Here is a 27,142-nt window from a genome sequence, read left to right on the forward strand (position 1 = left end):
GAAGAAGCCAGATTGTGCTTGAACAAGGCAACGATTTTAATCGTCCGGAAGGCTTCTCTCACCGTGAAGGAAAATTTTTCTGGTCCTTGCGACCACGGATTAATAAGTACATATTTCTCGTTGAAGGTGAGGTCAAGGACAAGGCTGAGGGAAAGTATAGGGGAAATTGAGGCTAATTCATTACACCTTTGAATATCTTTAAGGTGAGGTCAAGGACAAGGCTGAGGGAAAGTATAGGGGAAATTGAGGCTAATTCATTACACCTTTGAATATCTTTAAGGTGAGGTCAAGGACAAGGCTGAGGGAAAGTATAGGGGAAATTGAGGCTAATTCATTACACCTTTGAATATCTTTAAGGTTGGTCAAAGTACATCCAGGGCCAAAATGGGCCAACTTCTGAATAGCCAAGATCCCGAGAAGCCAAAATCTCGTATGCGCCAAAATCCCGAAAATCCAAAAGCCCGAATGGGTCGAAATTCCCATTTTCAAGAATTGATCATTTCCTGAATTATTCTTAACATGTTTTCACGTCATTTAATCACAAAAAATGATCATCAACAAATTTCAAGTAGATCTAACCCCGTTAATGACTTACACTAAGTCATAACGGTCATAACTAATCTGTAATTTATTTATCTGATTTTTTCAGCTTGATTGGATTCAATGAGTTGGCTTAAACGGTCACTGAACCAGGGTTTCTGTCGATTACCTGGGGAGGCTGGTAATGGTAAGCCGGTGGCAGACGCAACTTAAGCACATATTTGGGAAGTAAAATCATAAATAAATAAAATAGATAAATTTAAATTAAATTTTTAAATAAAATTAATTAAATTTTTTAAATTAAAAAAAAATCCTTTCAAAAAAATCATCTATTAATAAGTAAAGAACTAATTCCAAAATATAATATGAATATGAAACATAGCTTTCAGGTAGGCTCTTTGTTTTATTTACCAACTCAATTGTATCAGTTTAAGAGATCAAGTAAAGCTCGATGACGTTGAAATCGTTGAAATCACATGTGAAATCATTCTGATTGTTTTTATTCATTTCTATAACCATTTTCTTAGTGAGATGACGTTTCTACAAAGTCTTCAATTTATTTAGTCTGAGGATTTTCTAAAGAGAGATTATATGCAAATTTCCATCAAAACAGAAAAAAGTTAAGGCTTCATGAATAAAAGTCCCCCATGTACGAGCTAATGAAGTGGAAAATTTTAATTTATCCACTTCCAAACGCATGAGATGTTTTTTGAGCCACCAAAGAATGGAAGATTTTTCTTCTATGGAAACTTGTGACGAAAAACGTTGAATTTTTGAATAAAGTCGAGTCAATTAATTGCAATTTTTTTTCTCTCTCAACTATTGAAAGTTGTGCGAAAAGCAGCAGTCTCATTTCTCATGAGAGTCAATAAGTTCATTGAATTTCTGAACACAAAAAGAAGTCAGTGAGAAGTGGTGTTTAAATCTATTTTCCGAATGCCAAATAAATCTCGATAGAAGTTTCTGGTAGGTGGAGAAAAAAATCGAAAGAAAGGATTACCACCCCATTAAAAACACTGCACATTCCACATAAGGGAACATTCATTCTGCCCAAAAGCACATTCTTTCATCCTCACATTCCCATCCCAAGTACTTCCAAATTGCAGCCCATTCGACAGCAACTTTAAGTAACTTTAAAGTATCCATTTGGTATCGATATTCCAACATTGCTATTGAAAAGGGCATTTTTAAACAAAAAATATATAAAGCGACTATTTAATATTTTATATATGAGCATATATAATTACAGCGAAATGATAATTCATTAAAAAAAATTAATTATAATAATCCAATTCATTAACAGCTAAAGCGTTATTTATTATTTTGTACAGGTCAACACAGGAGCTGTTTGTGAAACAATATAATGTTTTACAAGGCAAAATTTGGATATCGTAAAAGATTATTTAAAAAAATGCTTAATTTTATCATTTTTGCAACTCCACTTTATAAAAATAATACGCATCCCTTTTCAGGTATTCAATTAAAAATTTAATTATATGAAAAAAAGTATTAATAAATCCTAGACAAATGGTAAATTTAGTGAATTTGTAGGGGGGACTATGGTATCACCAAACACGGGACAGCACCTTACACTACGATTTTTTACTGCTCGAACTCTATGGAGAGAGCAGTATATGTATATATCGTCAGTTAAATCAGCTTTTGTCGTAACTTCCTTTTGACAACTTTTCAGGAAACGAAATTTTCAGTTCAACATTATTTTTCTTAAAAATGAGCCCCGAATGCGATACTTTTGAGTCATAATAATAAAAGTGGCACTAATAAACTGTAAGTTAACTTGAGAAAATCTTTATAAAATAATTTAAAAGCTGAGATATATGTTAGAAGAAACACAGTAATATTTAATCGTAACTTGCATCGTTCATAAAGCCGTAACTTCCAATGTATGGAGATCTTGGAAGTTACGACAATTTGCAAAAACACATTATATCAATTTTAATTACTCTAGTGATAATGGGTGCCCTTATTTCACTAAATTAGTCAATTAAACTGTGGTCCTTGTCACTAAAAGCTTTTATTTCATAAATTTTATTTAATAAATTTTGTGCGCCGCTTCGCTTGTTTTGTTTTGAAATAATGACAGATGGACAGGGATTTTTCCTTACTTTTTTCTCACAAATATCGAATTAAAATGATTTAATGTTGCATTATTCGCACTGTCTTTGGATATATGGAAGAGTTTGTGAACGTTTTAATGAGAAATATTAAATTTTTGCTGCAAATTACAAGCCACGCAAGCGAGATAGAAAAGTTACGGCAAATGCTGATTACAGCAAATTTTGTATGAAAATTTGTCGTAACTTCCCCAAAAATGGAAGTTACGACAAATTCTGATAAATTTTTATTAATTAAGGGCACTTACGATAATTTTTGTTTAAAATAATTTTTAATGGGCCTATAAATGTTTCTTTTTCTCAAGTGAGTTTAATAAACAAAATTACGCCGATTCTAAATATGTATATATCCCAAAATCGCAAAAATGAAGTTACGATAAATGCTGATTTAACTGACGATATGATCCCTCGATTTTGTCATCCCCCCCCTCAATTTCCGCCTTCCACCCCCCGGAGACCACTTTTTTCAATTCACGTTTCAGACGATTTTTGAGAAATGTCGTCACGCTGTTTGTCCGTCTGTCTGTCCGGCTGTCGCCAGCTCCATAGAGGCCAAACGGTTAGAGAAAGAGACTTGGGATTTTCGGAGGGCCACTCCCCCATAAGTCTACCCAAGGGTCGTTAACCTGCCACTCATTTTCCTCCCACCAAAACTATGTTTTTTGGGATTACTCGAAAACGCGTCGTGCGATTTTTTTCATTTTTGGATATGTTTTAGATATTATCCAGGCAAACATTTCGTCCACATACGAAAATCCCGTTGAATTATTACTAATAACGGTTTTTCAAGGTCAAAAGTTAAAAAAGGCCCTAGAAGGCGAATTTATCAAGCGAATGGGTTCATGTTTGGGGCCGTTGGAAAGGTCTTGGAATTTTCGACAAAACTGAACCAGTTCCAATCAATATTGAACCGGTAATGGACCGGTTCATAACCGATAACTAATTTTTATGCGAAAATTAATTCTCCATTACTTTTAAAATTGTTTTTGGGGGTATTTTTAAGTGATTTATCTATCGGTTCAAATCGGTTGAGAACCGGTAAACGGTAAATGAAACGAAAGTACTTTTGCGGTATAGCATCTAAGTCACGAGTTCGTGCATTTTGCAAAGCCTGGGACGCTTTGCCACCCTTTTAGTTAGATAATAGATTTCAGAGGAACATGACCTGTATGAATTCATAGATACATATACGAGTAAGGATATTTGTCCACTGAACAAATTTTCGTCCACTTTTCCCTAAGGTTCCCCAGAAAAACGATGTGATCCATTACGGAAAACAATTACCCTCGGGGCAGACCTATAGATTAAGGTAGCTAGAAAAAAAATTCAAAATCGACTCCGAACACCCTCATGGAAAGGTTTGATTCGAGAGAAGTGGGTTACTAACCTGGGTGTTCTAAGCACATGACTCTGACAGGATCAAGCTATTAAAAATATTCAAATAACAGTATAAATCCTTATCCCAGTCAAGATCCTAAGTTTACTCACTGTTCCATAAAACAGTTTTTGAAATTCTAAGTAGAAGGATTTTTTTATTATTACTTTATTAATTGATTAAAAGATAGAATCGCTTAATATTTTATGGACGAGTTCATACAAGACCCTTATTACATTGAATTGGAATTCAGTTAATACGTTTTGTGATTCACAACGTGTTAACTGAAAGAATAATACAATGCTGTCTCTCTATATGCACAGTTTGGGTACTTTTTTTGACAGTTCTCTCTCTGAATATGCACAACTTTTTTTGAAATTCCCAACGGTTTTTTTCTTTCTTTTAATAAATTATCATTTTTTATTGTTCTAGAATTTCCCGTGTTATTTTAAATATAATATGAGACAGAAAAAATAAAATTAAGAAAATTAAAAACAAGAAAAATTAGTTACCAAGAAAATAATTTTCTTTATTACTTTGTCAAAATGTAAACAAATTGATTTTGAATGAAACCGACACAAAAGCTGTGCATATAGAGAGACAGCACTGTAATTTTATTTAATTCGGATTTTTTTGAAAGATCTTGAAATTTCGAATACGGCTTTATCGGTCACAATCATTAATGAATCGGTAAAATACCCATAAACGAGTTATCTTTTTTAAATTTTCTTTTTTTCTGTCTGTGAACTTAATAACCTGTCTAGAGGCCAAACGGTATCGAATTTCTGGTCTTCTGGAGACCTCCCATAAATCGACCCAAGGAATACTATTTACCTCCGACCCTCCTCTATCCTCTCCAAAACCATGTTTTTTGGTTTATTCTGAAAACAGATCCTACATTTTCTTTTTTTTATTCACCCAAACATATATACCAAATATAGTAAGTGTCATGAAACTTTTATCGAATAAAATTTATTATTTTGAATAAATAATTTGTATATTGTACATTTAATTATATTCGGCGAATACATAAAATTTGAATTTAGTTAGCTAATGTTTCATTTTGTATTATTTTTATGTAAAAATGAGCCATGGTGGAAAGTGGAAATATTCTAAAATTAATTTACCACCTGTCGCCAAGCTTTTCAATAGGCGATGCTAACTTCACTTCATAGATTCTCAGTTGTCAAATCTGCTTTATTTACTTTCAATAGTCTAATAATTTGTTTTTTCAAATAAAAGTGAAGAAAATCATTTAAATGTGAGTAATAATAAAGTGTTCATGAAGAAAAATAAATGCTGAATGTACAATATTCTTTGCATATTGCCCAAAATAATCAAGTTTAACCTTTCCAAGTGGGTGGCGAGAAGTGGTTACAGAATTGGCGAAAAGTGGTAAAAAGTGGCGAAGAAGTGGTTATTTTTGCATTGTTAATAAAAATCAATTTTTTGTGTACTCCCGCGTTAAATTATAGGAATATTGTTTTGACGAATCTAGAGCCAATATATCTGAGTAACTTTTTGTCAAATTTGAGTTATCTGATAATAAGGGGTCAAAAGTTATAATAAAGTCAATTTCACTTTTTCCTAAAAAAAAAAAAAAGTGGCGATAAGTGGTTACTCCACCCTACAATAACAGAAATCAGTAATAAATCAGTAAAATGTCCGTAAATAACCTATCTTTCCCGTATTTACATTTATTATTTGTCCGTATGCTTATAACGCACATACTAGAACATTTGAAAATGCACATTTCTTTATCAATTTTCAACTTGGAAATGCTTTTATGATTTACGAATCAATTTAGTCGCTAGTAAACTATTAGTAAGCACCAAAAGACCATGTAGGAAAAAATAATTCAAGGAGAGCTCTATCTCGTGAATTCGAGCATTCCGAAAAGTTGGAATGCTTTACTATCTCTTTTAGCTATATATGCACAATTGGGGAGTTGATTTGTATAAGTTTGAGTTTGATCAGTCAATGTGAAAAATTATAGTAGATGAGATTGTTAAGAATTTCACTTAATAAAAATTTTAGAATCATTTTGGGCATGAAAATTTAAATTATATTCAAAACCATAATCCTCAAAATTCCAACTTATATCGTTCTCAATGTTCGTCAAGTTTCATTTCGTTTTCCGAAGTAAAAATTTCCATTTCTGAATTTAAAGTTACCAAGCTCGCCTGATGTGGTCAGGGGTTGAAAGGCTGGGTGGTGGGGTAGTCTTCCTCATGAGATATGGAAAAGCTGGAAAATGAACAGACGGGCGAGCCATTGGCAAATGCACATTATATTTCGTCGTCCGGGTGGAAAACATTATCAAAGTGTCACTTATCTGATGTATGTGTATTATATATATGATTAAAGAGTTGTATTTTGCTGGGAGCTTGAGAGTTTTCTCTCTCCCACATGAAATATATGCAACGAGGGACAGGATGTGTTTCACATGGATTCCCAGGAAAAACATGCGATAGTTGCCTCCAGAGCTGAGTTTTCCTTGCTGGAGGATGGATTTAAGAGCATCAGTACTGTACAACCCTATTGTCACGACAACCGTAATCCCATTTTTTGTCAACCACCCACCACACCATCCACAAGATGAATCTCTGGGCAGAGTCAGCCCCATTTGAACTAGAGATGCTGCACAGCTCTTCTGTCTTTTGCCTTCATTTTAATAGTCAGTCAACAAGACAACTCTCCAGCAAATCTACCCCCAAGTCGCTCCTTCATAGTATTATTTTTCAACCCTCTGCTACACAATCGGGTTCAAATTGTGGCACCCGAGAGAAAAATGCAACCCAGATTGTATACAATATACACAAAGATATGAAGAATTCCCGTATTTTATTCCACAGAGATTTCACATTTTCTAAAAGATAATTCTTAAAAAAAATCCAGCTGAACTGAAGCTGATTTTAAAACTTTTGAAGACAATATAATGAACTTCATATAGAGCAAATTTGCATTAGACTGTGAGTGCTTGAGTTATGGCAGGACTCCAGGGGGTGGCATTGGCTTTGACCAATGCAACCACTTTTAAGTGTTCACAGTGTACATTTTTCCTCCCTTGGGCTTATCTCACGTCACATCTTCAAAACCAAGTTAATATTATTACTTTAATTTTGTGCCAAAAAAGTAGCATTTATGGGAAGTGATACTTTAGAAATTTAAAAGCACGTCATTTAGCTAAACAGACCTACATAGAACATGCATCATCAGAAACAACCTGTGAAAATCGCTTGAAATGTTTTAGAAATAGCGATTTCAAAGAAGAGGGCAAAAGGACCAAAAACAATTGATAGAGCCGATCTGCAAGTAATTACTGGATGAAGAGGATCAAATTGGTTTTCGGGGGCATTAAACATGACTCGGAAGATATTTTCAATCGTTTATACTCATAAAAAAAACAAAATATAGGAAATCCGTTGCTGCATTACTTGACTGAAAATCAAACAAAAATTCAACAAACCACTTTCAAAATTTTGCTTATTTTACTATCAAAGAAAGAGTTTTCAGTATCGAATTGATACAGGCAATAAGCAATGATTATAATCCGAATATACCAAATCTAAATCATCGTATAGCTTTTACCTGGTGAAGCTTCAAAATTGACAAGGCAGCCAAATTTCTTGAGAGAGACGAAAATTCTCTGTGTTTGGTAAACTTAAAGAGGACTGGACTCATACAATATAAGCTGCTGAAACTTTCAAGGGGTATTGTTTATTGTTACTGATAATAACTAACTATTTTAACCATGAAATGCCCGAAACACAATTGAACTGTCGAAATTGAAGGCCGAACAAGCGATATTTTAATACGACAACTCCTCGTGTCATTACATTTCTATGGTCCAGATCAACATTATAAAACACTGAATTCGGATATGCTACCACCCTTAGGGCCCAAATAGACCCAGGCTGATCCTCGAGAATATTTAGTCTGTAAAACTTGGCAATAAAGGATTAAGTAATGGAAATTTATAAAAAGGAACTCTAACTGGATGTTCCTAAGCCCTAAAAGCGGTTTCAGACTAGAGGTTTAGCCCAGTTCCCGACGGCCTCAAAATCCTAAATGGCAACCAATTTTATTGCTTTTTTAGAATTTAATAGATCATTTGTCCTTAAGAATCCAATTCTAACTCAATTTTTTCCAAATGACAGTTTAAGATAAATCTTTACTGACAAATTTACAGGCTAAATATTCTCGAGGATCAGCCTGAGTCTATTTGGGCCCTTACTGTATTCGCAAAACGTGGCCCCTTTCAAGTTATGATTTGTACGGATCGATGGTACTTTGAACTCTTGAGCTACACTTGGTCAATTTAGAACAAGTGCGTAACTAGAATGGTAAATGGTTTCAGTCCAAAGACACCTTAGCTTATCGATATCGTCGGTTCGAAAGAAGACTATTTGTAAGTCTAAAATATAAACTTTACAGGAGAGAGCTTTAAAGTTTGACAGATAAAATTTATTTTTACTAATTTCACTGCAATTAATATACTTTCAGCTTTAAAGCTATTTTTAAGTTATTTACAGTAAAATTGTGGGCAAAAAACCCAATAATTGGGCACGATAATTTTCAGTTTTTTCTTGTAACTTTTCCAGGAATATCTTAATCAACATAAAATTTTGTATGGATGTAGATCTAAGGTTTCCGCATCCAATGATAACATCTTTTATACTACTGTAAGTTAGACCTATAGTACATAACTTTGGAGCCGGCGAAATGGTATCCATGGTAAGAATGTGTGGCTAGCGAGGGTCGATTGTTTGTATAAATAATTTTTTTGTATTTCACTAGAAATTTTTGGTTGTGCAAAAACTGTGCAAAAAAAAATTTAATAAAAGTTGAAGACCTATTATATGTTCGAAGTTTGAAAAACTTACTCCACCACAAATAATGACTGGTTTATTAGCAATTGAAATCATTTTAGACTTGTCGGCGATTCCAAGACCTTTGCAGGTAGTCCCAAAATGACCTCTCTACAGCATTTTTGACTTTCGACTTTGAAAATCCATTATGGCTCCGGCCAACATTTTAGATCACATAAATTTCATGAAACCAAAATTAATATCCCTTTCCTACTCACGCGCTTTGCATATGTCTATCTCATTATTTCGCACTCCGAATACGATTGAGCTAAATTGAATTTGTTATGATGTTTAAAAGAAGAAGAGTGCGAAAGAAAGAGATAGACATATGCAAAGCACGTGAGAAAGAAAGAGATTCAAATTTCGATTTTATGAAATTTCCCTGACCTTAAAGGTGTTTTGGAGTCATGAAGAATAATTTAACGATCTTTTTGTATAGGAACAAAATGTCCATTTAGAGCACCTCTAAAACATGTCCCAAAAAAAAAGAAAAAATACCCATGTCTTTTTCAATTGTTGTATAAACACTGAGAGAAATCCGAAAAAATTAATAACTTTCTAGAAATGTTAATTGTACCCTGCATTATTGATCCGAAATCGGTGTAAATATTATCCTTTTTATGTGTATTAGTGGTTAAATTAACCCTTTTTCATGTTAATTTTACCCTTAAAAAGGTGTTAAATTAACATTAAAAAATGTTGATATATTTTTACACCTATAAAGTGTTAAAGTTACGAGAAAAAAAAGTTAATCGCACCCTCTTTTTTTTCTCAGTGAAGGGATAGCCGACGGTGGTGTAACTGAGTTAGGTTTTTCAGAACAATCTGTCCTTCTGGTGAGCGTCGGAATTTGTTGATCAAATCCTATGAATCAAACACACAATTTCACCAGAGCTTTCGACAGAATTTTCGACTGATGAAGACACGATAAGTGCCGAAAGCTCTGGTGAAATTATGTGTTTGATTCATAGAATTTGATCAACAAATTCCGTCGCTCACCGGAAGGACAGATTGTCCTGGAAAACCTAGCTCATGCCTTTTTCATGCTTATAGTCCTTTGTTTGACTTATATTGGGTGGGGGAGGTGGGGATTCTATGAAGATTATAAGTCTCTATCTCTAACCGTTTGACCATTAGCTCTGGTAATGATAGGATAGATCAAATATAAGAACGGACAAATAACGTTTCGTCAAAAAACTCGAAACTTCCAAGTTCCAAAATTTTACCAAGGGATTATACTTCTCTCTCTCATGGAGTTAGAACAGTCAAAATTAAGTTCCATTCTCATGGAATTTATTAAATTTATTGACGCAGATCAATGCTCGCGAAAATCCATATCTTAGCACTAAACAAAAAGGCAAATAAGGTAAGGTACTCTCTAGTCGGCCGTTTAACAAGTCGGCCACTATGTGTTCTTCAAGTCGGCCGGTGGAATTATTTATTCATATTATATAATTTTGCAATAATATTCCAGGAGTTTTATAACATCATAAGGTCAATAATTGTATAAATAACACAAATGACCGAGAATACAAATGAAATTAGACACAAAACATTAAAAAAATTATTAAAAGTCAGAGGATTCAAATTTACCTTAAGCAATATTGGTCATTTTTCAGCATATTTTGATGTTCTTTATAATATTCACGACATTTTTTCACAAAGAGTTATTCGATTTATTACCTGTACAGATTACTTTAGCAGTCAAATTTTGAGTCAAACCGCAAGTTGAGAACTTTAACTAAGTCACTGTGCAATAAATTTATTTTCATTATTGATAAAAATATTAATTTTCTGTCTTAAATGTGAAGGTGTGAAATTTTAAAGCCATGTTCCTCAATTCGGCCGGCTAAATAAAAGAATAAAAAGAATTTTTCCCTTACAATTTTTGTTTTCTTAAAATTACTATTCTTTAAAGGTTTTCTTTCTTTTTTTCTAAATATCCTTTTCTAGTCCGTAAAAACGTTACGGGCTTTTAAAATTTGAAAAATGGGTGGCCGACTAGAGGAACCCCAGGTGGCCGAGTAGAGAAACGCTTATATTGAAGTGGCCGAATTGAGGAACACTCTACATTTTTAAAACATTTTAATATTTTAATAATCTAAAATTATTTTATCTCCAAATAAAGTGTACAATCAGATGGACAAAGATCTATACTACAACTTAGGGTGAAAATTTGATCAAAACAGGCAAATTAAATGTCCTTTTACATAAGTTTTTCATAAAACCCATCCTTAAGTGGCCGACATACAGCCCCTTACCTTACTGTAGGGATGATATTGAGCTGCAATTGCTAATTATTTCACAACTATAGTTTTTGTGTAAAAAATTCAGTTTAGATAATTCCATTTCCTTAATAAATTGTTTATGTTCAAATAAAACACTGATCATTTCAAAGACCTTTTATCATCTTTTTTATTCAATAACATAAAACGGAGCTTATTAACTTGAACTTGTTATTTCGAATTCAATCTGTTCTTTTGCATTATTTGATAATTAAAGATACGCAAACAAACAGAATATTTTCAACTAATGTATAATACTATTTAATGTAGGTACTATAAAAGTAAAGTATTTTTAATGATAAATAAGGCCCAGTGGGCTTCATTTGGTTTAGTGAACTTATGAAAGTTTAGCTTAGCCTAATTTGTTGCATGATCAAGTATGGTTATGCCTTATGCCTCAGATATACTTGTAACTTAAGGCGAGTGACGGTTTAGTGTGAAACAGATTGGAATGTAGTCTATTCATTATTTTGATTATAATTACGTTAACCCGTCTCTCGGCTTATGTTGCAGGTGTGTCGAACACATTACTTACTCAAGGTAACGCAATGTCTCTTTAAGAGATCATATCACTCGCACTACCCTATACCCTTCTAGTCGTGGTTACTCTTTGTTAAATCTCTCCAGCACCTCCGTTGCTTCCTTAAGGTGTGCCCTCGAGTCGACCGACTTCTCGACTCGACCGGTGGTCAATATTTGAATGTTTTAATGGTGAATTTCTATAAAATTGTCACTGATTCGTATTTATTTATGGAATAATTGACCTATTAATGTTAGATCATACGCCAAATATTAGTGCAAATATAAATAAATTGAATATATAACTCTGCCGGTCGAATTGAGGAATCGGTCGACTCGAGGGCACTTTACTTTATATAATTTTACTCGGACGCAGCCAAAATCCCGAAAGCCAAAATATCGAACGCCAAAATCCCGAAAGGGCCAAAATCCCGAAAGGGCCAAAATCCCGAAAGCCAAAATCTCGAATGTTCAAAATCCTGAAAGGGATGAAATTATATAAAAGAAAATGTGTAGAATAATTTTCCAAGACACAGAAAATTTCCTTTTGCCTCCAACAAGTTCGGGTGCAATCGTTAAAATTGCTATTACACTTTTAAGAATTCGAGATTTTGGTTTTCGGTATTTTGGCTTTCGGGATTTTAGCTTTTGGAATTTTTACCGGAATACCATTTTACTAGATGTCTTCTTGTTCTTATCCACGTCCCTTCAGGCTTCTTATTCAGCCCTAATAGGAAGTCAGTAATCTAAAACTGATGGCCAAGGGAATTGGTTCTTCTAGACAGGGTTGGTCGAGGGTTGACAATATCTCCCCTATAAATAACAAATATCTCACAGAGAAGGACTTCACGACAACGATCTAAGCTACATACAAAGTCCTACGATTTGCTCTCGGTTACGGGTTTGATTGAAATTGTCCTGAAGCATACGTGAAGCACACACTATTCTTTCTAAGTACGATAGCGCAAAGAGTTGAATTGGAGAAATTAATACGTACCAAAATAATGCATCCAAACATCCAATACAGAATTAAAACAGACAAAATTAACATTTAGTTAAAAAAAAAACTTAAAATAATTATCTCTAATATGGCTTGATACTTTTTAAAAGAGTTGAACATCGTTTTAAACCGCTTGAAGTATGGAATGGATCAACTATATAATAGAAACAGAATAAAAAATTGGAAAAACCTCATTTTTGACCTATTTTTGAGGGATAGGGAACGTACAAAATGGGAGGGGGGGGAGTAAAGAGATTGGGTACGAGATAATGTCATTTGAGGAGGGGTCATCGAAGACCGGAAGTTGATATCTCTTACCGTTTAAGCTACAGAATGGTGAGAAGTTGAAAAAAGTCGATTATATAACTGCTCTCTCTTTGAGTTCGAGCAGTAATAAAGTAAAATTGTTTATTCCTTAAACTTAGATTTACAATCCCTGCGATTACTGCAAGATTATCAGGGCTTATCTGGGTTTATCACTTGTATGTTTTTCTAAAATGCTATTAATTTAATGACACCATAATAGCGCACACCATTAATCGTTCTTCGCAAATCTAGTTTGGTCAGTGTGAAACAGTTTTATTAGCAATTAAATAGGTAAAACTTAATATAAAGAAACTCAGCTAAAACAGTAGTATCGTGTATATAAAGCACTTAAATGTCTAAATTGATCTTAGTTCGAAGAAGCGTTTCACGAAATATAGTAAAGTACAAGTTAAATTGTAGTGATCAAGTACATTTGAGGTACTGTACTTGTAATATTTTAATATATCAATTCAGCCTAAATAATAATGTCCTAGTTCGCCTGGTTTGTAATTTATAATACGTGTAAATTCGATTGTGATCTAAATTTTCGGGATAAAGAATTGTGTTAAACCAAAGTTTTTTATCCATTTCCACCACTTTTGTGATTAGTGTGCTCGACATAATTCTTTGTCCCCAAAATGTACACTGAAAGAAATCCGAAAAAGTTAAAATAACATTCCGGAAATGTTTATTTTACCCTACAGTATTGATCCGAAATCGGTGTAAATATTATGCCTTTTAGGTGTATTAGGGGTAAAAGTTACACTTTTTTATGTTAATTTTACCCTTACAAAGGTGTAAAATTAACATTAAAAATGTTGATATGTTTTTACACCTAAAAAGTGTTAAAATTACGAGGAAAAAAATTTAATCGCATCCCCATTTTTTTCTTAATGCAAGTGTAGTAAAAATTTAGATTATTTGACTGAGTACTTCCTGAACAAAATACTGAGAACTTAATTTATTGATCAACATTTTCTTATTATTTTGATCTTAATTAGACCAAACAAGATGCCTGGAGTGTATGAATCTCAAGAGAAAGAAATGCAAAAGAAAGAGGAGCAGTTTTTGATACATTTCCAAGGTTATTTTTTGTGTTTTTTTTTATGGTCGGAATCGTATGCTTGCTGCCAATTAACTAAAATACTTAACTTTCTTAGATATCGTCGAGGAACTAAAAGAGGCGGTAAATTTTCACGATACAAGTGGACTTGCTTCAAAGCACATTGAACGCGTAAGTTCTAAGGTTTACTCCAGCATATTTCATCTTTAATTGTATAACCTTTCAGATACTTAAATATAATGTAGCAGATCTAGCAGATCCAAATGGAATAATATGTGGTGGTCTTATTATAATGAGTACCTTCGAGTTATATGCACCAACGGATATGCAAACAGAAGAAAATATTAAATTAGCCTCATATTTGGGATGCTGTTTTGAAATGGTAAATTTATTTAATTAACAATCATTATTAATTTTCATTATTACAATGGTTAAATTTCAGCTTAGGGCAGTGGCCTATATTGTGGATGATATTATAGATAGCAGCGTTACTAGACAAAATAAAACTTGTTGGTACAAGTTGGAAGATATTGACTTAAGTGCTATCAATGATGCATTTATGCTTGAATCATCAATGTATTTTATTCTAAAGAAACATTTTAGTCATCTTGACTGTTACGTCAAGATCGTTCAGTTATACAGAGAAATAGTTTTTGTTGGCAGTATTGGAGAACATTTGGATATCCAGACACAATATCAGGATTTCACGACCTTTACAATGGACCAATATAAGAAATTAGTTCAAAATAAAACGATATACCCAGGAGGATACATTCCAATGACTATAGCATTGCATTTCGCTGGCGTTACTGATCCTGATATTTTTCAAAAAACGAAGTCTATGTGCCTGGCGTATGGAGAACTTTATCAATTTCAGAACGATTTCAACGATTGTTATGGTGACCCTGAGGTTAATGATAACATAGGAAAGTACATTGAGGAAGGAAAGTGCACATGGTTAGCTGTAAAATTCCTAGAAATAGCTACACCTGCTCAGAAGGAAATATTCAAAGAGAATTATGGGAAGACTGATCCTTGCTGCGTAAAAAAAATTAAGCAACTGTACGATGAACTATCTATTCGAGATATTTGTATTAAACACGAAACAGATAGCATTGATATGATACGCAAAAACCCGGATTTTTTTGGCAAAATAGCAAATGTGTTTGAGTATTTTTTTGTTAAACAGTCCCAGAGATACAACAATTAAAATGCGACCATTTATTGGTTAATGATATTTTAAGAATAGAAGAGGTGAAATAATATTAATTTTAATGTTTTTGATGTAGATTTAAGTTTTACCGAAGTTGTTGTAATCATTTGAAAGGAAAAAAAAACGACGCAAAGATTGAATGGAATACCGGATTGTCAGGGAGAGGATTCATTCAAAGGAATGCACCAACTTTTTCCAGAGCTTTCGGCTCAAATATCAAGCCTTCAGTGGTCAAGACTTAGGTTGTAGGCTCGAAAATTGAACGAAAACCTCTAGAATAGCTTGATCCATTTATCTTTGAGTGGTTCCTATCCCCAGATGAACAGTGGTATCCTCGTAATAGAAAAGAAGAAAAACGTTTGTCAAGCTTGAAAACGAAAATACAGTCAAAAAAATTAAATGTATACTGGGCTTTATTTTATGATGGAAATAATAAAAACTCGTTAAAAAATTGTATTAATAGAAAACCGTCACCTTCTGTCCCTTCTGATATTAATTCTGAGACTTCTTAGATAAGGAAACTTTAAATCTAATGTAACACTTATGATTTTCTTTACTCGAGGACCAGTGAGTCACCCAGCGATTAAAAAATTTAATTTATTGATCATCTTGTTTTCTACATAGTCAAAAAATATTTTTAAGGTCATCAGTGACTTAAGCAATGGGTACTGGTGAGCGTCAGATAAAGAAGGAGCAGCTTTGAAAATACAGTAGACTCTCTCAAATTCTGGCATTTGGGATCGAAATGTCACCCAAATTAGAAAGAAATTCGGGCGTCAAACTATTTGAAATGCAACGATTTTTTGTTCATCTGTGTACTCGTATTAAGTTTAGATACTCATACTTATTGTGAATTGCATTAAATCTTCTTAATAATGCAAAATCACATCTTAACTAAGTCAAACCATAGAAAATTTGGGCAAGTTTGCTCAATTCGATAATCGTAGTCAAACTTGAAAAATGTCAACAAACTTTTTTTTCATATTTAACTGACGCCCGAATTAAAAAGTAGCCCGATCTTAAAAGAGCCGAATTAGCGAGAGTCTACTGTACTGATTTTTCCCAAAGCTTTCGGCTCAGACTCCAAACCTCCTCAGTGGTCACATCTTGCCTTTTCTCGCTTTTCCGTAAAGTCAAGGAGGTCAGGGGTCATGGGATTCGCAGCGGTGCACTTGAAATTTAAATGAATATTGATGTAATCAATATTTATTTAAATAGGGTAAACGTCCTAATTCAAAACCATTTCCAGACGCTTTAACTTTGACAGAAGATTCAACACATTAAGTTCATATTTTTTCTGAAGAGAATTACATAAATTTTCTCCTTGACCCCTCTAGAATGTTACAGTTTAGTGAATATTCTTTAAATATAATTTGTAAACTTCTTAACTACAAGAAAAATACGCGAGTGTAAAATGCTTCTAATAGAAACAAATTAATCCAAATGGAGACAAGGGAAGGTTTCTAATTGAAGACAAACTTTGTAAATGAAAGGCTTCCAAAACCAAAGGCGCAACGAAAGGCTTCCAAAACCTTGTTGAGTTGCTCTTGAGTGCAGGATTTGTTCTTATTCTTGCTCTTTTCTCCTTTCCCATCTAAAATGATAAGAAAATCTCTCCAAAAAAAAAACATATTTCCGGAGTTTCCTATTGAAGCATTTGTATATACTTCAGAAAAACCCTTTTTGTTCACGTTCCGTTAATAATAAAGATTAGCACTAAATTTAACTAAAATTATCCAGAAATATGACATAAATTTTAAACAAAACGAATAAACAACAGTCACCTCATGTGTTTTTCATTGGAAAACATGGGCGATCGATGAAAAATTCTATGGTAAAAAGGTACACTTTTAATTTTTCTGAGAAATCAACAAATTAAAATTTGTGAATATGAATGGATTTTCGCTTTATTTGGAGCAAAATTAACTAAATAATGAAACTGTGGTATAGAAAATATATAAATATACTAATTTAGTACTGTATTTATTGTGAAAACAGTGACGTTTCCATTTGGAGTAGCGAAAAATTTCCATTTGGAGCAGGTTTTGAATTAGCTTAATTTACCCTATCCATTCCAAAAATTGAAGTGATGTGCCCCTAATCACCCTAATCCCATTCCCTGTGAACTCTCTAACATTAAACCAAAGCGAAAAAGGAAAGATTTGACCACACTGAAAAAAAACTTGGTAATTGAGTCGAAATATTCTTCAAGTCTTTTGCATCCTTTGGTACTCCGGGTATCCGAAGGAAAATTATAGATATTCTGGGAAGAAACATTTTGTGTACTACTTAAAATTTTTATCCGACTTTTTCTTAGATGATTACAAATTATAGGGATGTTCAAGTACTGAATTGTTTTTGCAGAAGTCTGATTAATTTGTGGACTAAGCTATTTTTGACTAATAATATTGAAATGCCTTGATGGATAGGGGAATGTAGGCATGGTTCGCACAGAGTGAACCTTCAAACGATGCGAATTAACTCTTTGTTTTCAAAGAGCTTACTTATACCATTTTTCATCTCGTTTCATGAGCTTAATAATTATCTATAGTATGGCTAAGAAGTAACGAACTAGCTCTTTGCAAACAAAGAGAAAACTTGCGTTGTTTGAAGGTTCTCTCTGTGCGAACCATGCCAACATTCCCCTATGTTATTACAGTCCCGAAAGAATTAAAATGAAATTAATCCAAATGAACTTTTAGAATACTTTTCCCCCATTTTCCCCGTCCTGTCATATAGAGACTGAAAAATTCCATTAATTTTTTTTTTTATATTTGAGAGACCAGCAAACCTCAGAAACGGACAATAATCCAAAAGAGAATTAAAAAATTAAAGTTTAATTTTCACATTTTATTTAATAAATTCGTGTAAGGATTTGCATGCAATGTACAGTATGTCTTGAAAATTTGAACAATATTTAGTTTTCCGAACAGGACTTGTCTGAAGCTACAAGATTATTTACATTCTCAAAGCACTAATATTCAATTAAAAATCTCTTTTGGGCTACTCTGAAGATTGGAGTGTAGACGTACTCTCCCTCATGGAAAATGGGCCTGCAGTAGATCATAATTTGAGGATGTTTATCTGGAGTTTGATCACCAGGAACATCAGGATCAGGATAAAACATCCATCGAGCTCTGGGTTCTCCTGCTGGATCCGGTAAGCGAAGTCTTAGATTAGTCTCCGGAGCTTTTGATATTTCCAAATTTAGCACAAGTTTCTTATGTTCGGGATTATCGTTGTTTGGTAGATAGATGATTTCGGGATCCATCTCATCATCTGCCTCGTAACCACTATAATCCGGAAGATCCTCCTGCTCTTCTTGCACCTTTGTAGAAATAAACTCTGATTCATCGTCCTCAGTCTGCTCTTCACCAACTTCCGCAATGATTTCCATAACTTGACGCATTTCCTCATATTCCCTTGCCAAATCCTGAGCTTCATAGAGAATACTCTCAAGCTGCTGAAGATTGCGATGTTCTATAGCTTCCGCCAGGAGATCGAGGACATACTGCTCCGAGTAGCCCATCACGGTATAAAGTTCCGTAAGGAATGAAAAGTCCATCGCTTCAAATTCTTCCCAGTAGTAGTGATTAGGATCGTGTTCCTCTTCTATGTCCTCAAAGCCTAAGCGATGTTCCAACATCGCGGACTTTTTGATCTCTTCGAATTCGTCAACGAAAATATTTCCACACATCTTGAGACAACTTGACACAAGACACAACCTTTGAAAGACTTCAGCTCCTTACACTTGCTAGGATAACTTAGTGAATGATACTGAATGACTAAAACATCCCTTTTTATACCTTGATCTGCAGGTACAGTCACAAGCAAAATAGGCGGACTTAGTGAAAAACTATTAAAAACCATTTAAAAGGGTTGACCCTGATTGGTTCCATGTGCCAAAAATGCAAAAGTTGTAACGAAATTAATTTTAAGTGGTCAAAAAGTGGTTGAAATCTAGCAAGGGAACGGGTATATTTTTGCAAAAAAACTATTAACAATAAAAAAATAAATATAATTTTAAATTTAAATTATTAAAACTAAATTTTATGAAAGCAGCTTCGATATTCTTATGAATTTATAATAGAACTATTTTAGAATATGTTTTGATACTCATTAATCTTGAGAATTAATCTTTACAATAAACCTATCGAACGTTTTTGCTCGTTTTTCGGTCAAATGGCAAACCGCGGTAGGGTAGGATACTCAACAAATTTATCTCGGAAAAGAGCAAAAATTAAAATTTAAACACTGAAAAAATATTACCTGCATATTTTAAGAAATTTATAAAGTTTGATAGCGACATTATACCGTTTAAATATGTGTTTTTTTTTTTTTGAAACCGGTCAATTTGACCGGGTTTTGGTAGGTTTAGTGTTAATATGATATCCACTAAAAAAAGGTTTTTCATCTTGTGGGATATAACGAAATAGGATAACGATTTTCTTTAGATTCTTTGGAATTTTAGGAATCAGGGTATATTGTTCTAGCCCTCTTCTCAATTTCTATGACAATTAGGGCTCAAAATTTGGAATAGTATATCTCGTCCGAGTTTCTGTACAACATCAGAGGAGGAAGTTTGAAGTTAATTCTGAGAAAGTTCATGAATTTAAAGCAAATTTTTCGCCTAGGTCTACTTTAAGATCATTCGATCTAGAAATAGTTTTGACCAGATATACCGAACTATATCACTCCTTTGTTTATTATTCGATTTCGAAATAAATTCTTTTTACTAGTGCATTTCTGAAGCATCTACAACGACCACTTTTCGCAGAGCTTCTCATCTAAAATAATTTCGGAATATTTCAACAAGTGCCATTACAGTTTGTAACTTTTTGATGCAATAATATATCTAACATCATAAAGTTCAATCCTAATTGAATTTTAACTAAATTAAACTCAGAATTTATAAGTACAGTGAGACCTCGATAGAGTCAACCCCCGATAGAGTCAATCTCCATTAGAGTCAACAGCTATTTTTTTCTCTAGGGACTCCGATAGTGTCAACTTGGACCCAAATTGACTCCGATAGAGTCAACTTTTCTTGTATTACTGAACTAATAATGATTTTATTATAATCTTTTCGAAATAAAAACCAGTCTTATTGTGTATCAACGTAACAATTTGAACACAATTAAAAATATTTATGTAAGGACATGGTAATTTTGTGATAAAATTCGTAGATATGTTAATCATGTAATAATTTTCCAACAAAATAATTTTCTTTACGTGATTTTAAGATTTTTGACCGATTGAAAGTTCTCTTGTCTTAAGACTTTTTGATTATGTCTATGATCATAATGCAAGGAATTTTGAGCCGACATTAATTTGTAAGTGGATAATGTTATGACATAAATATAAAATATGAACTCGAATTACAAAAAAAACGTACAGGATGCTAGATTTTTTCAGTATAACATAGTGAAGAAACTTTTCTAAATTTATTAGAATTTTTTAAAAACCTTACTTCTTTAAAGAATGTTTATGATAAACGTTTATAAAAATTACGCTTCTAAAGAAATCGTGTAAATTTATTTTAACTTACATTCTTAATTTAAAAAATCAGTATCTCAAAAGAAACTTTGGATCAAAAACAAGAATAAGCAACAGAAAATTATTTTTTTTAAGCAAACTCATAAAAAGAAATCACCTGTAGGTATGCAAATTTTCTCAATGCATAATGCCATTTCGCGCGTTTTTTTCGGTCACGAAAATATGCATAATCCCGGGACTGAGTGTATTTACTAATAATAAAAATATTTTTAAAAATCATTCCTTAATAGAAATATAATATAATATAAGTATAGAATTTATGGATTAATTTAATAAAATATTCTACTACTGTGTTGAACTTATTAATAATCAAGTACAAACATAGATAGATAGATAAATAGATAGATATTTCGTCATTAATGACTTAAAAACGCAATACAAATATAACTTTGTGTAATATTTGTAATTATGCGTCCACCGCCGTCTTAGCGTTGGTAACCAACCTACTCCGGAGTAAAACGGTGGTAAAACATAAAATAATACCCCTTTATATCAAAATTTCACATTTTAATAAATTTTTTCGGACTCCGATAGAGTCAACGGATCCAATAGAGTCAACAGGCGTGGAAATAATTAGTTGACTCTACTGAGGTCCCACTGTATTTTAATTCGATTGTCAGTTGAATTTTTAGAGCAAATAATGAATCAGATCGAACTAATTGAGTGATATTTGGTTGACTCTCGCAAGTCTATGATAGACTTAGCAAAATTCTTTCAATGTGGGACATAATACCATTAATAGCATGATTACGTTTTTAATAAATTAGCTGTTTCCTTTGGTCCGGTTGCCAAGTAATCATTGCACCACATGTGCCACGATAATAGGCATTACCGAGCCAAAGATTGTGTTGTACAACCTCTGTACTGTATGAGAAGAAGGGGTTCATATTTTTGAAATTTGTCTCTGAACTCTTGGAAAAGCCCGTCTCCATCCTCGTGGCAGACTGTAACATCCACAACAAAGACTCCATCCTGGGTCTCTGCCACCAGATAAGGTCGGAGACAGTTGCCATCGGTGAAGGAGAAAATTTGCGCTCTTTGCTTCTAATTTTGGTATGGATACAAAAACCCAAAATGTGACTGAGAGTCTTGGATAAAGCGCTACATCTCCTGTAGTTTATGAACTGGTGATATGTAGTGATTCTGCAGGTTATGAGGCTGTGCTGCGTCTCCTTGCATTTAACTTACAATACAACCCATGTTCCCAGAATGCTCCCTACTACTGGACTTTCTAGTTTTCAATGTCCCAGTGTATTGTCACTACTCATTCATTGGCTGTAGTCATCGCGAGGTTTTCTAGTTTTCTCTAGGCTTTCCGAAACTCTCCCAGAGGGCCAGTTAGAGAACAATCGTAGTCCTTAGTACCTCAAACCTCGGAATTTCGAGTCCCCCGCTAAAAATGCAGTACGATAATTTTTTACAAACGTACTGCGGACGATAGAGAATGCCTTTAACTGCCACTGTCACATCCAGGGCCTCTCTACATTTCATTTTTCCATATGTTTTTGCATAGACGCAGTGAAGACAATTGGCAAGTCTTTTCCTAAAGAGAATTGACTTATCAGTCTGATATATTTCGAAATCGTCCATTAAAAGCTATCTAAAAATACATATTTCATAATGTTCGCCGAAATAATACAAGAATTACGAGCAAATTTGTTTAAGTGGCGGTGCACAATTCCCAAAATTTTTACAAGGAAAAATGAAAAACAGCTTCACTTTTTAATAGGCTTGATGGGCCCCTGGCCACAACAATATCCAGCTGTCTCAAGACTGTTGCTGAATACATGACAACAATAGGCTGATGATGAATCTGCAAGTATTCCTAGGCATCGTTCAAGCGCCGTCCACAGAATGCTGCTCACCCCCCTTTCGCTCCAAGGTAAGACTTCTACGCTCAAATAGCGTAGGGGAGACCGGGGTAGAATTAACCAGCAAATGAAGCTTTTTTTTCGCGCGTGATTTGTGAAAAAATGATAAGGTTTGTCTAATGTTTTTATGTTTTATAAGTAGAATTAGGATATTGGCTGTATAAAACCGTGTAGTTCAAAGCTCTAAAATCCTTGACGTTTTCTAGAGAGGATAATGAAAAAAGTATGACATATTGGCTACACTTGCCCCGGCCTGGGTAGATATAGCCACTTTTGGGGTGCTAATTGCCATCAGTTTTCCAAACGAAATTTTAAACTGGAGATACCAAATATTGTTTCGTTTGATACACTAAAGCCCACTGATGCTAAATATGTCACTTAAACCTAAAGAAAAAGTTTTTAGCCGACTTTTTATGACATTTTTGTAATTGCGGCAAAATTGATGAAAATATCCTGAAAAAATCTATTTCACAAATTTTTCAATATTGCTTGGAATATCAATAGTACTTTTTCATCTAACAATTATCCATGTATTAGTGAAAAATCATTGATAGTCTTAGCCCACCACGGAAGAGTGGCTACAACTGCCCCGAGGGCTGTTTCAGTGTTAATCATCTTATATAAAAAAATGGATAATTATTATCCAAGTGTAAAATATTTTTTAATTAGGTTTATTAAACCAGAAACGAGGTAAAACTATGAAATCTTGACTAGAAACTCAGAAAACCAAATGCTGGTCCAAACACTTTAACATCGAAATTGCAGTTTTATACTCATTTTATAAAAATGCTTCTAAATTATAGGATAACTGGATCAGAGTTATAAATATTTCTGGCAATATGTGGATGTATTCCTACTTTCATTGAAAAATACTTTGCTCGATGTACATTTTAAGAAAAACCAAAAAAATCCACTGACTAATTCTACCCCTGGCTATAGGTACCCCGGTCTCCCCTACAGAGCTCTTCGGTGACCCACTCCTCAAATAGAGCAAAGGATTTGAAAGTCATGCCAGGGTATTTAAAAAGCTTAAACTCTTTTGTACGTTTTTTTTTTTAGATATTATCCAAAGTCTTTAAAGAATTGTTAAGCCTGGTTAAAATTCATGTCTAAAATGATTTTTAATGTCCTTTTGTCATGATTCCCAATCAAGTGCCAAATTTTCATTAGGCACTAGAATATACATATTCAATAGCACATGCCTATCCTTAACCTTTTCTTAAGCATGCCTATTAAACAGCCATCAAGAGGATTAGTGAATTGCTTGCCTATGATAATGACTCAGGTAATGCTGAGGAAAGCATTGTCAGGAGTGAAAAATTGGATTTCCCACAAATTCGTTTAATCCACTTGCCCATTTTGATGCCATTCCAAATGAGAATCCATGCTGTGCGAGGTTTCAGCTGAATAAGGGAGAAAACACTATCAATTAATTATCACCTAATCGCATATACGATATGGTGGCATACAAATGAGGCGCTATTTTATGTTTGAGCATACAAAGTCTCCCTAAAACCAATTGGAGTTAATTTAGTTAAGTACTTGAATATCGTCTATAGAAGAACATTTTGCATGCCATTTTGAAGATTTTCTTCCTGTCTTATTAATTAGACTATTATTGGGACCTCGGGGGCTAATTACGTCAATTCCTAAATGGCGTTTTTTCCCTGTCATTAAGTTGGTACGGGGAGTGTTTTGATATAATGGTTGTTTATGGAATTTCTGTGGGTGCTCTCCCTTATTAATTCTCTGAATGAATTCAGCGAAAGACAATGAATTTCACAAGAAATACCCAAATAAACATCTGAAGAAAGTTGTGAAGCCCCGCGATGAGATGTTTTAATAAGAATTCTCAGAATTTTCAGAAGATCTCACGCGATTGGATATGTGTTTTTGTGAATTTTGCATGAATATTAACAGTGACTTTAATTTTTTATTAAACAACATACCAGCTAATGTTGGATATGTGCCCAGTATGTGGCGTAACTCCATGGAAGTTCCTAAACAAAATTAAACCATTTGCAACCTCAAAATCGAGAGATTTCCAATAAACACGCCCCCCAGTATAAATTTTCTGGTCAAAAGTGCAACGCTGTAGGAAATAAATTCATTAAAATAGTTTTCAATTAGGCTGCAGTCCATAGCCACTGAACAATGAAACCCTCTGACTTTGCCCACTAATACAATTTAATCCAAATTCGAGCTATTTTCAAAACGAAACAGGTGAATATCCAGAAAGATCTACCAACATCCAAAAAACAATTACGTGTTTTATTTTCCAGGCAAAACTGAAAATATTGCTTTGCTGCAAAACCGCACCATTTTCATGTTTCTTCTTTATTGCATGGATTACACTGATACAATTTTCCAGTGCACACAATTTCTGCTCAAATGGCAAAAACTAGGTTATTGCAAAATTATAGCAATTTTTTAAATAATTATTTTCGTTTAATTAACAAATTATAAATTGTATGTATAATAAAGAAGAGTGGAATGATAACTTCATATCGTCATTGTAGAATCGACTGTTTATACTACTGTTTAATATAGATATTTATCGACCGACGGTCACATCCTTCTACAAAAGCTACCCTGGTATTGCACTTGGCCATTCAAATTTTAATGTAATTCTCTTTAATTCTTCAATGGGAATATTCACGATCATGTCATTAAACCAAGTTTTGTGGGTCAAGTCTAACTTTAACCTATAATCGAGGGGGAGATATTAGGATCGGAAGTGGTGTACAGCTGAGAATAAAGTGCTTGGAAGTCTTTGGAAGTGGGAGTACTCGTATATAAAGTCTTTTCTGTCTAATTCCGTATTTTTTCAGACTACGTTACTTTTAGTTGAGATTTTTAATTCGGGCGGCAAACTGAAAAGGTTTTTTGATATTTTCAAGTTCGATTATGACAATAAATGGAGCAAATACGCTCAAATTTATTATAGCTTAATTCTATCGTAATTTTTCCGAGGAAAATATTCAGATGAAGAATAATTTTCCTTAATTTTACAATAATTTCAAATTCATGTAGTGGCTCGCAAATAATGATAGATATTGCAGTTGACTTTCAATCAATTTTATATATATATATTTTTTTTTTATAATTTATAGTATTCGTGGGACTTTTTCGCGAATGTCGTTAAAGGGTATCCCATAGGTTACCTCCACAATTTTTTTTTACTTTTTGCATATACTAGAAAGATTTTAGTGTATTACATCTTTTCAATGCTAAAAGTATTCGACAGAAAAGTAGATTTGTGCTTTTGATGACTATTACAAAATGAGGAAAACGAAAAGGAGCATTTGTAATATTTAATGCTAGACTAACTTTGGAAAGATCTAAGTGATGAACTTCCATTAAAGAAACATTTCAGGGGTTTATTGAGATCGCGCTTTTGCTCTAAGGATGATTAAAAAGTGGCTTTGAAAATTTAGAAATTAGGATTTATCCTTCAAAAAAATCAATTCCATTTTAAACGGTCTCTAATATTGATGCCAATATTGTGAGTATCTTAGTGGAAGAAAATTTGTGAATAACAATTGAAGAGATTGTTAAAATGTTGGAAAACAATAATTAAATCGTATTTCGTTACTTACACTGAAAGGAATAAGAAGGACTTGAAGAAAATGTGGCAATTTTTCTCCTGATATTTTGCAATAAAAAATCTTTTCTGGATTGATTGGCGACCAGGTAATGAGGAATTAATCTATAATGGCCTCTACACACTATGGGAAATTTCTTTAAAAAATGCCTTTTTAAAGAAAATCTCCCCTATCCTTGTAGGCAGAAAAGTCAGATTTTTTTTAAAAAGGCAATTTTTTACGAAAATTGCTTCTAGTGTGTAGACATCAAAATATAACAATAGCGAAAAAGATCTTTGAAAAAATAGCCAAGCTTGTTTCAAAAGTTGATTAGCACACATCAAAAACTTTTCCAAAGAGTTCAAAATGTTTTAATTTTAAGGATTTTAAAACCAGGGAGAGAATCAAGTTTAATAAAATGTGAAGATACACCTGAAATGCTGAATTAGTTGTTGAACTCGTACTTTTGGATTCTAACAGACTTTCCAGCCCAGTTTCAATTTACAAATGACAATACATTTTTTTTTAAATATTCAATTTTCCAAAAGTAGCTTCACTGGTCTCTTTGAAAAATTCAAAATATGTTGGTACCCCTTCGTAAAACGCAGATAAAATTAAAATATTGTAAGTATGCAAGAATATCTGGTGGTAGAAATTCAAAATATAAGCAAAATGTTAAAAAAAAAGAAGTGTATGAACTGTAATAAGTATTGGAAGTATTGCAGCATTTTTGAGAGTGTTGCGAAGTTTTGGAAGTACGAAGACCTCTTCCATACAAGTTATGGAAGTGCCTGGAAGTGGTGTACACATTTTCACCCAAATAT

At 33.3% G+C, this 27,142-nt stretch overlaps 1 protein-coding gene across 1 annotated transcript; it reads left to right on the top strand.

The window, feature by feature from the left end:
• The first annotated feature begins 13,406 nt into the window (after positions 1-13,406).
• LOC129803241 (farnesyl pyrophosphate synthase-like) lies at positions 13,407-15,711 on the top strand. Its single transcript, XM_055849691.1, has 5 exons — positions 13,407-13,469; positions 14,033-14,115; positions 14,192-14,265; positions 14,321-14,476; positions 14,537-15,711. Exons 2-5 carry the CDS (start codon positions 14,043-14,045, stop codon positions 15,302-15,304), a joined length of 1,071 nt encoding a protein of 356 aa, XP_055705666.1. The 5' UTR covers positions 13,407-13,469; positions 14,033-14,042; the 3' UTR covers positions 15,305-15,711.
• The last annotated feature ends 11,431 nt before the right edge of the window (positions 15,712-27,142 follow it).

This window comes from Phlebotomus papatasi, chromosome 2 (genome assembly GCF_024763615.1).
Source record: "Phlebotomus papatasi isolate M1 chromosome 2, Ppap_2.1, whole genome shotgun sequence".
Lineage (NCBI taxonomy): Eukaryota > Metazoa > Arthropoda > Insecta > Diptera > Psychodidae > Phlebotomus > Phlebotomus papatasi.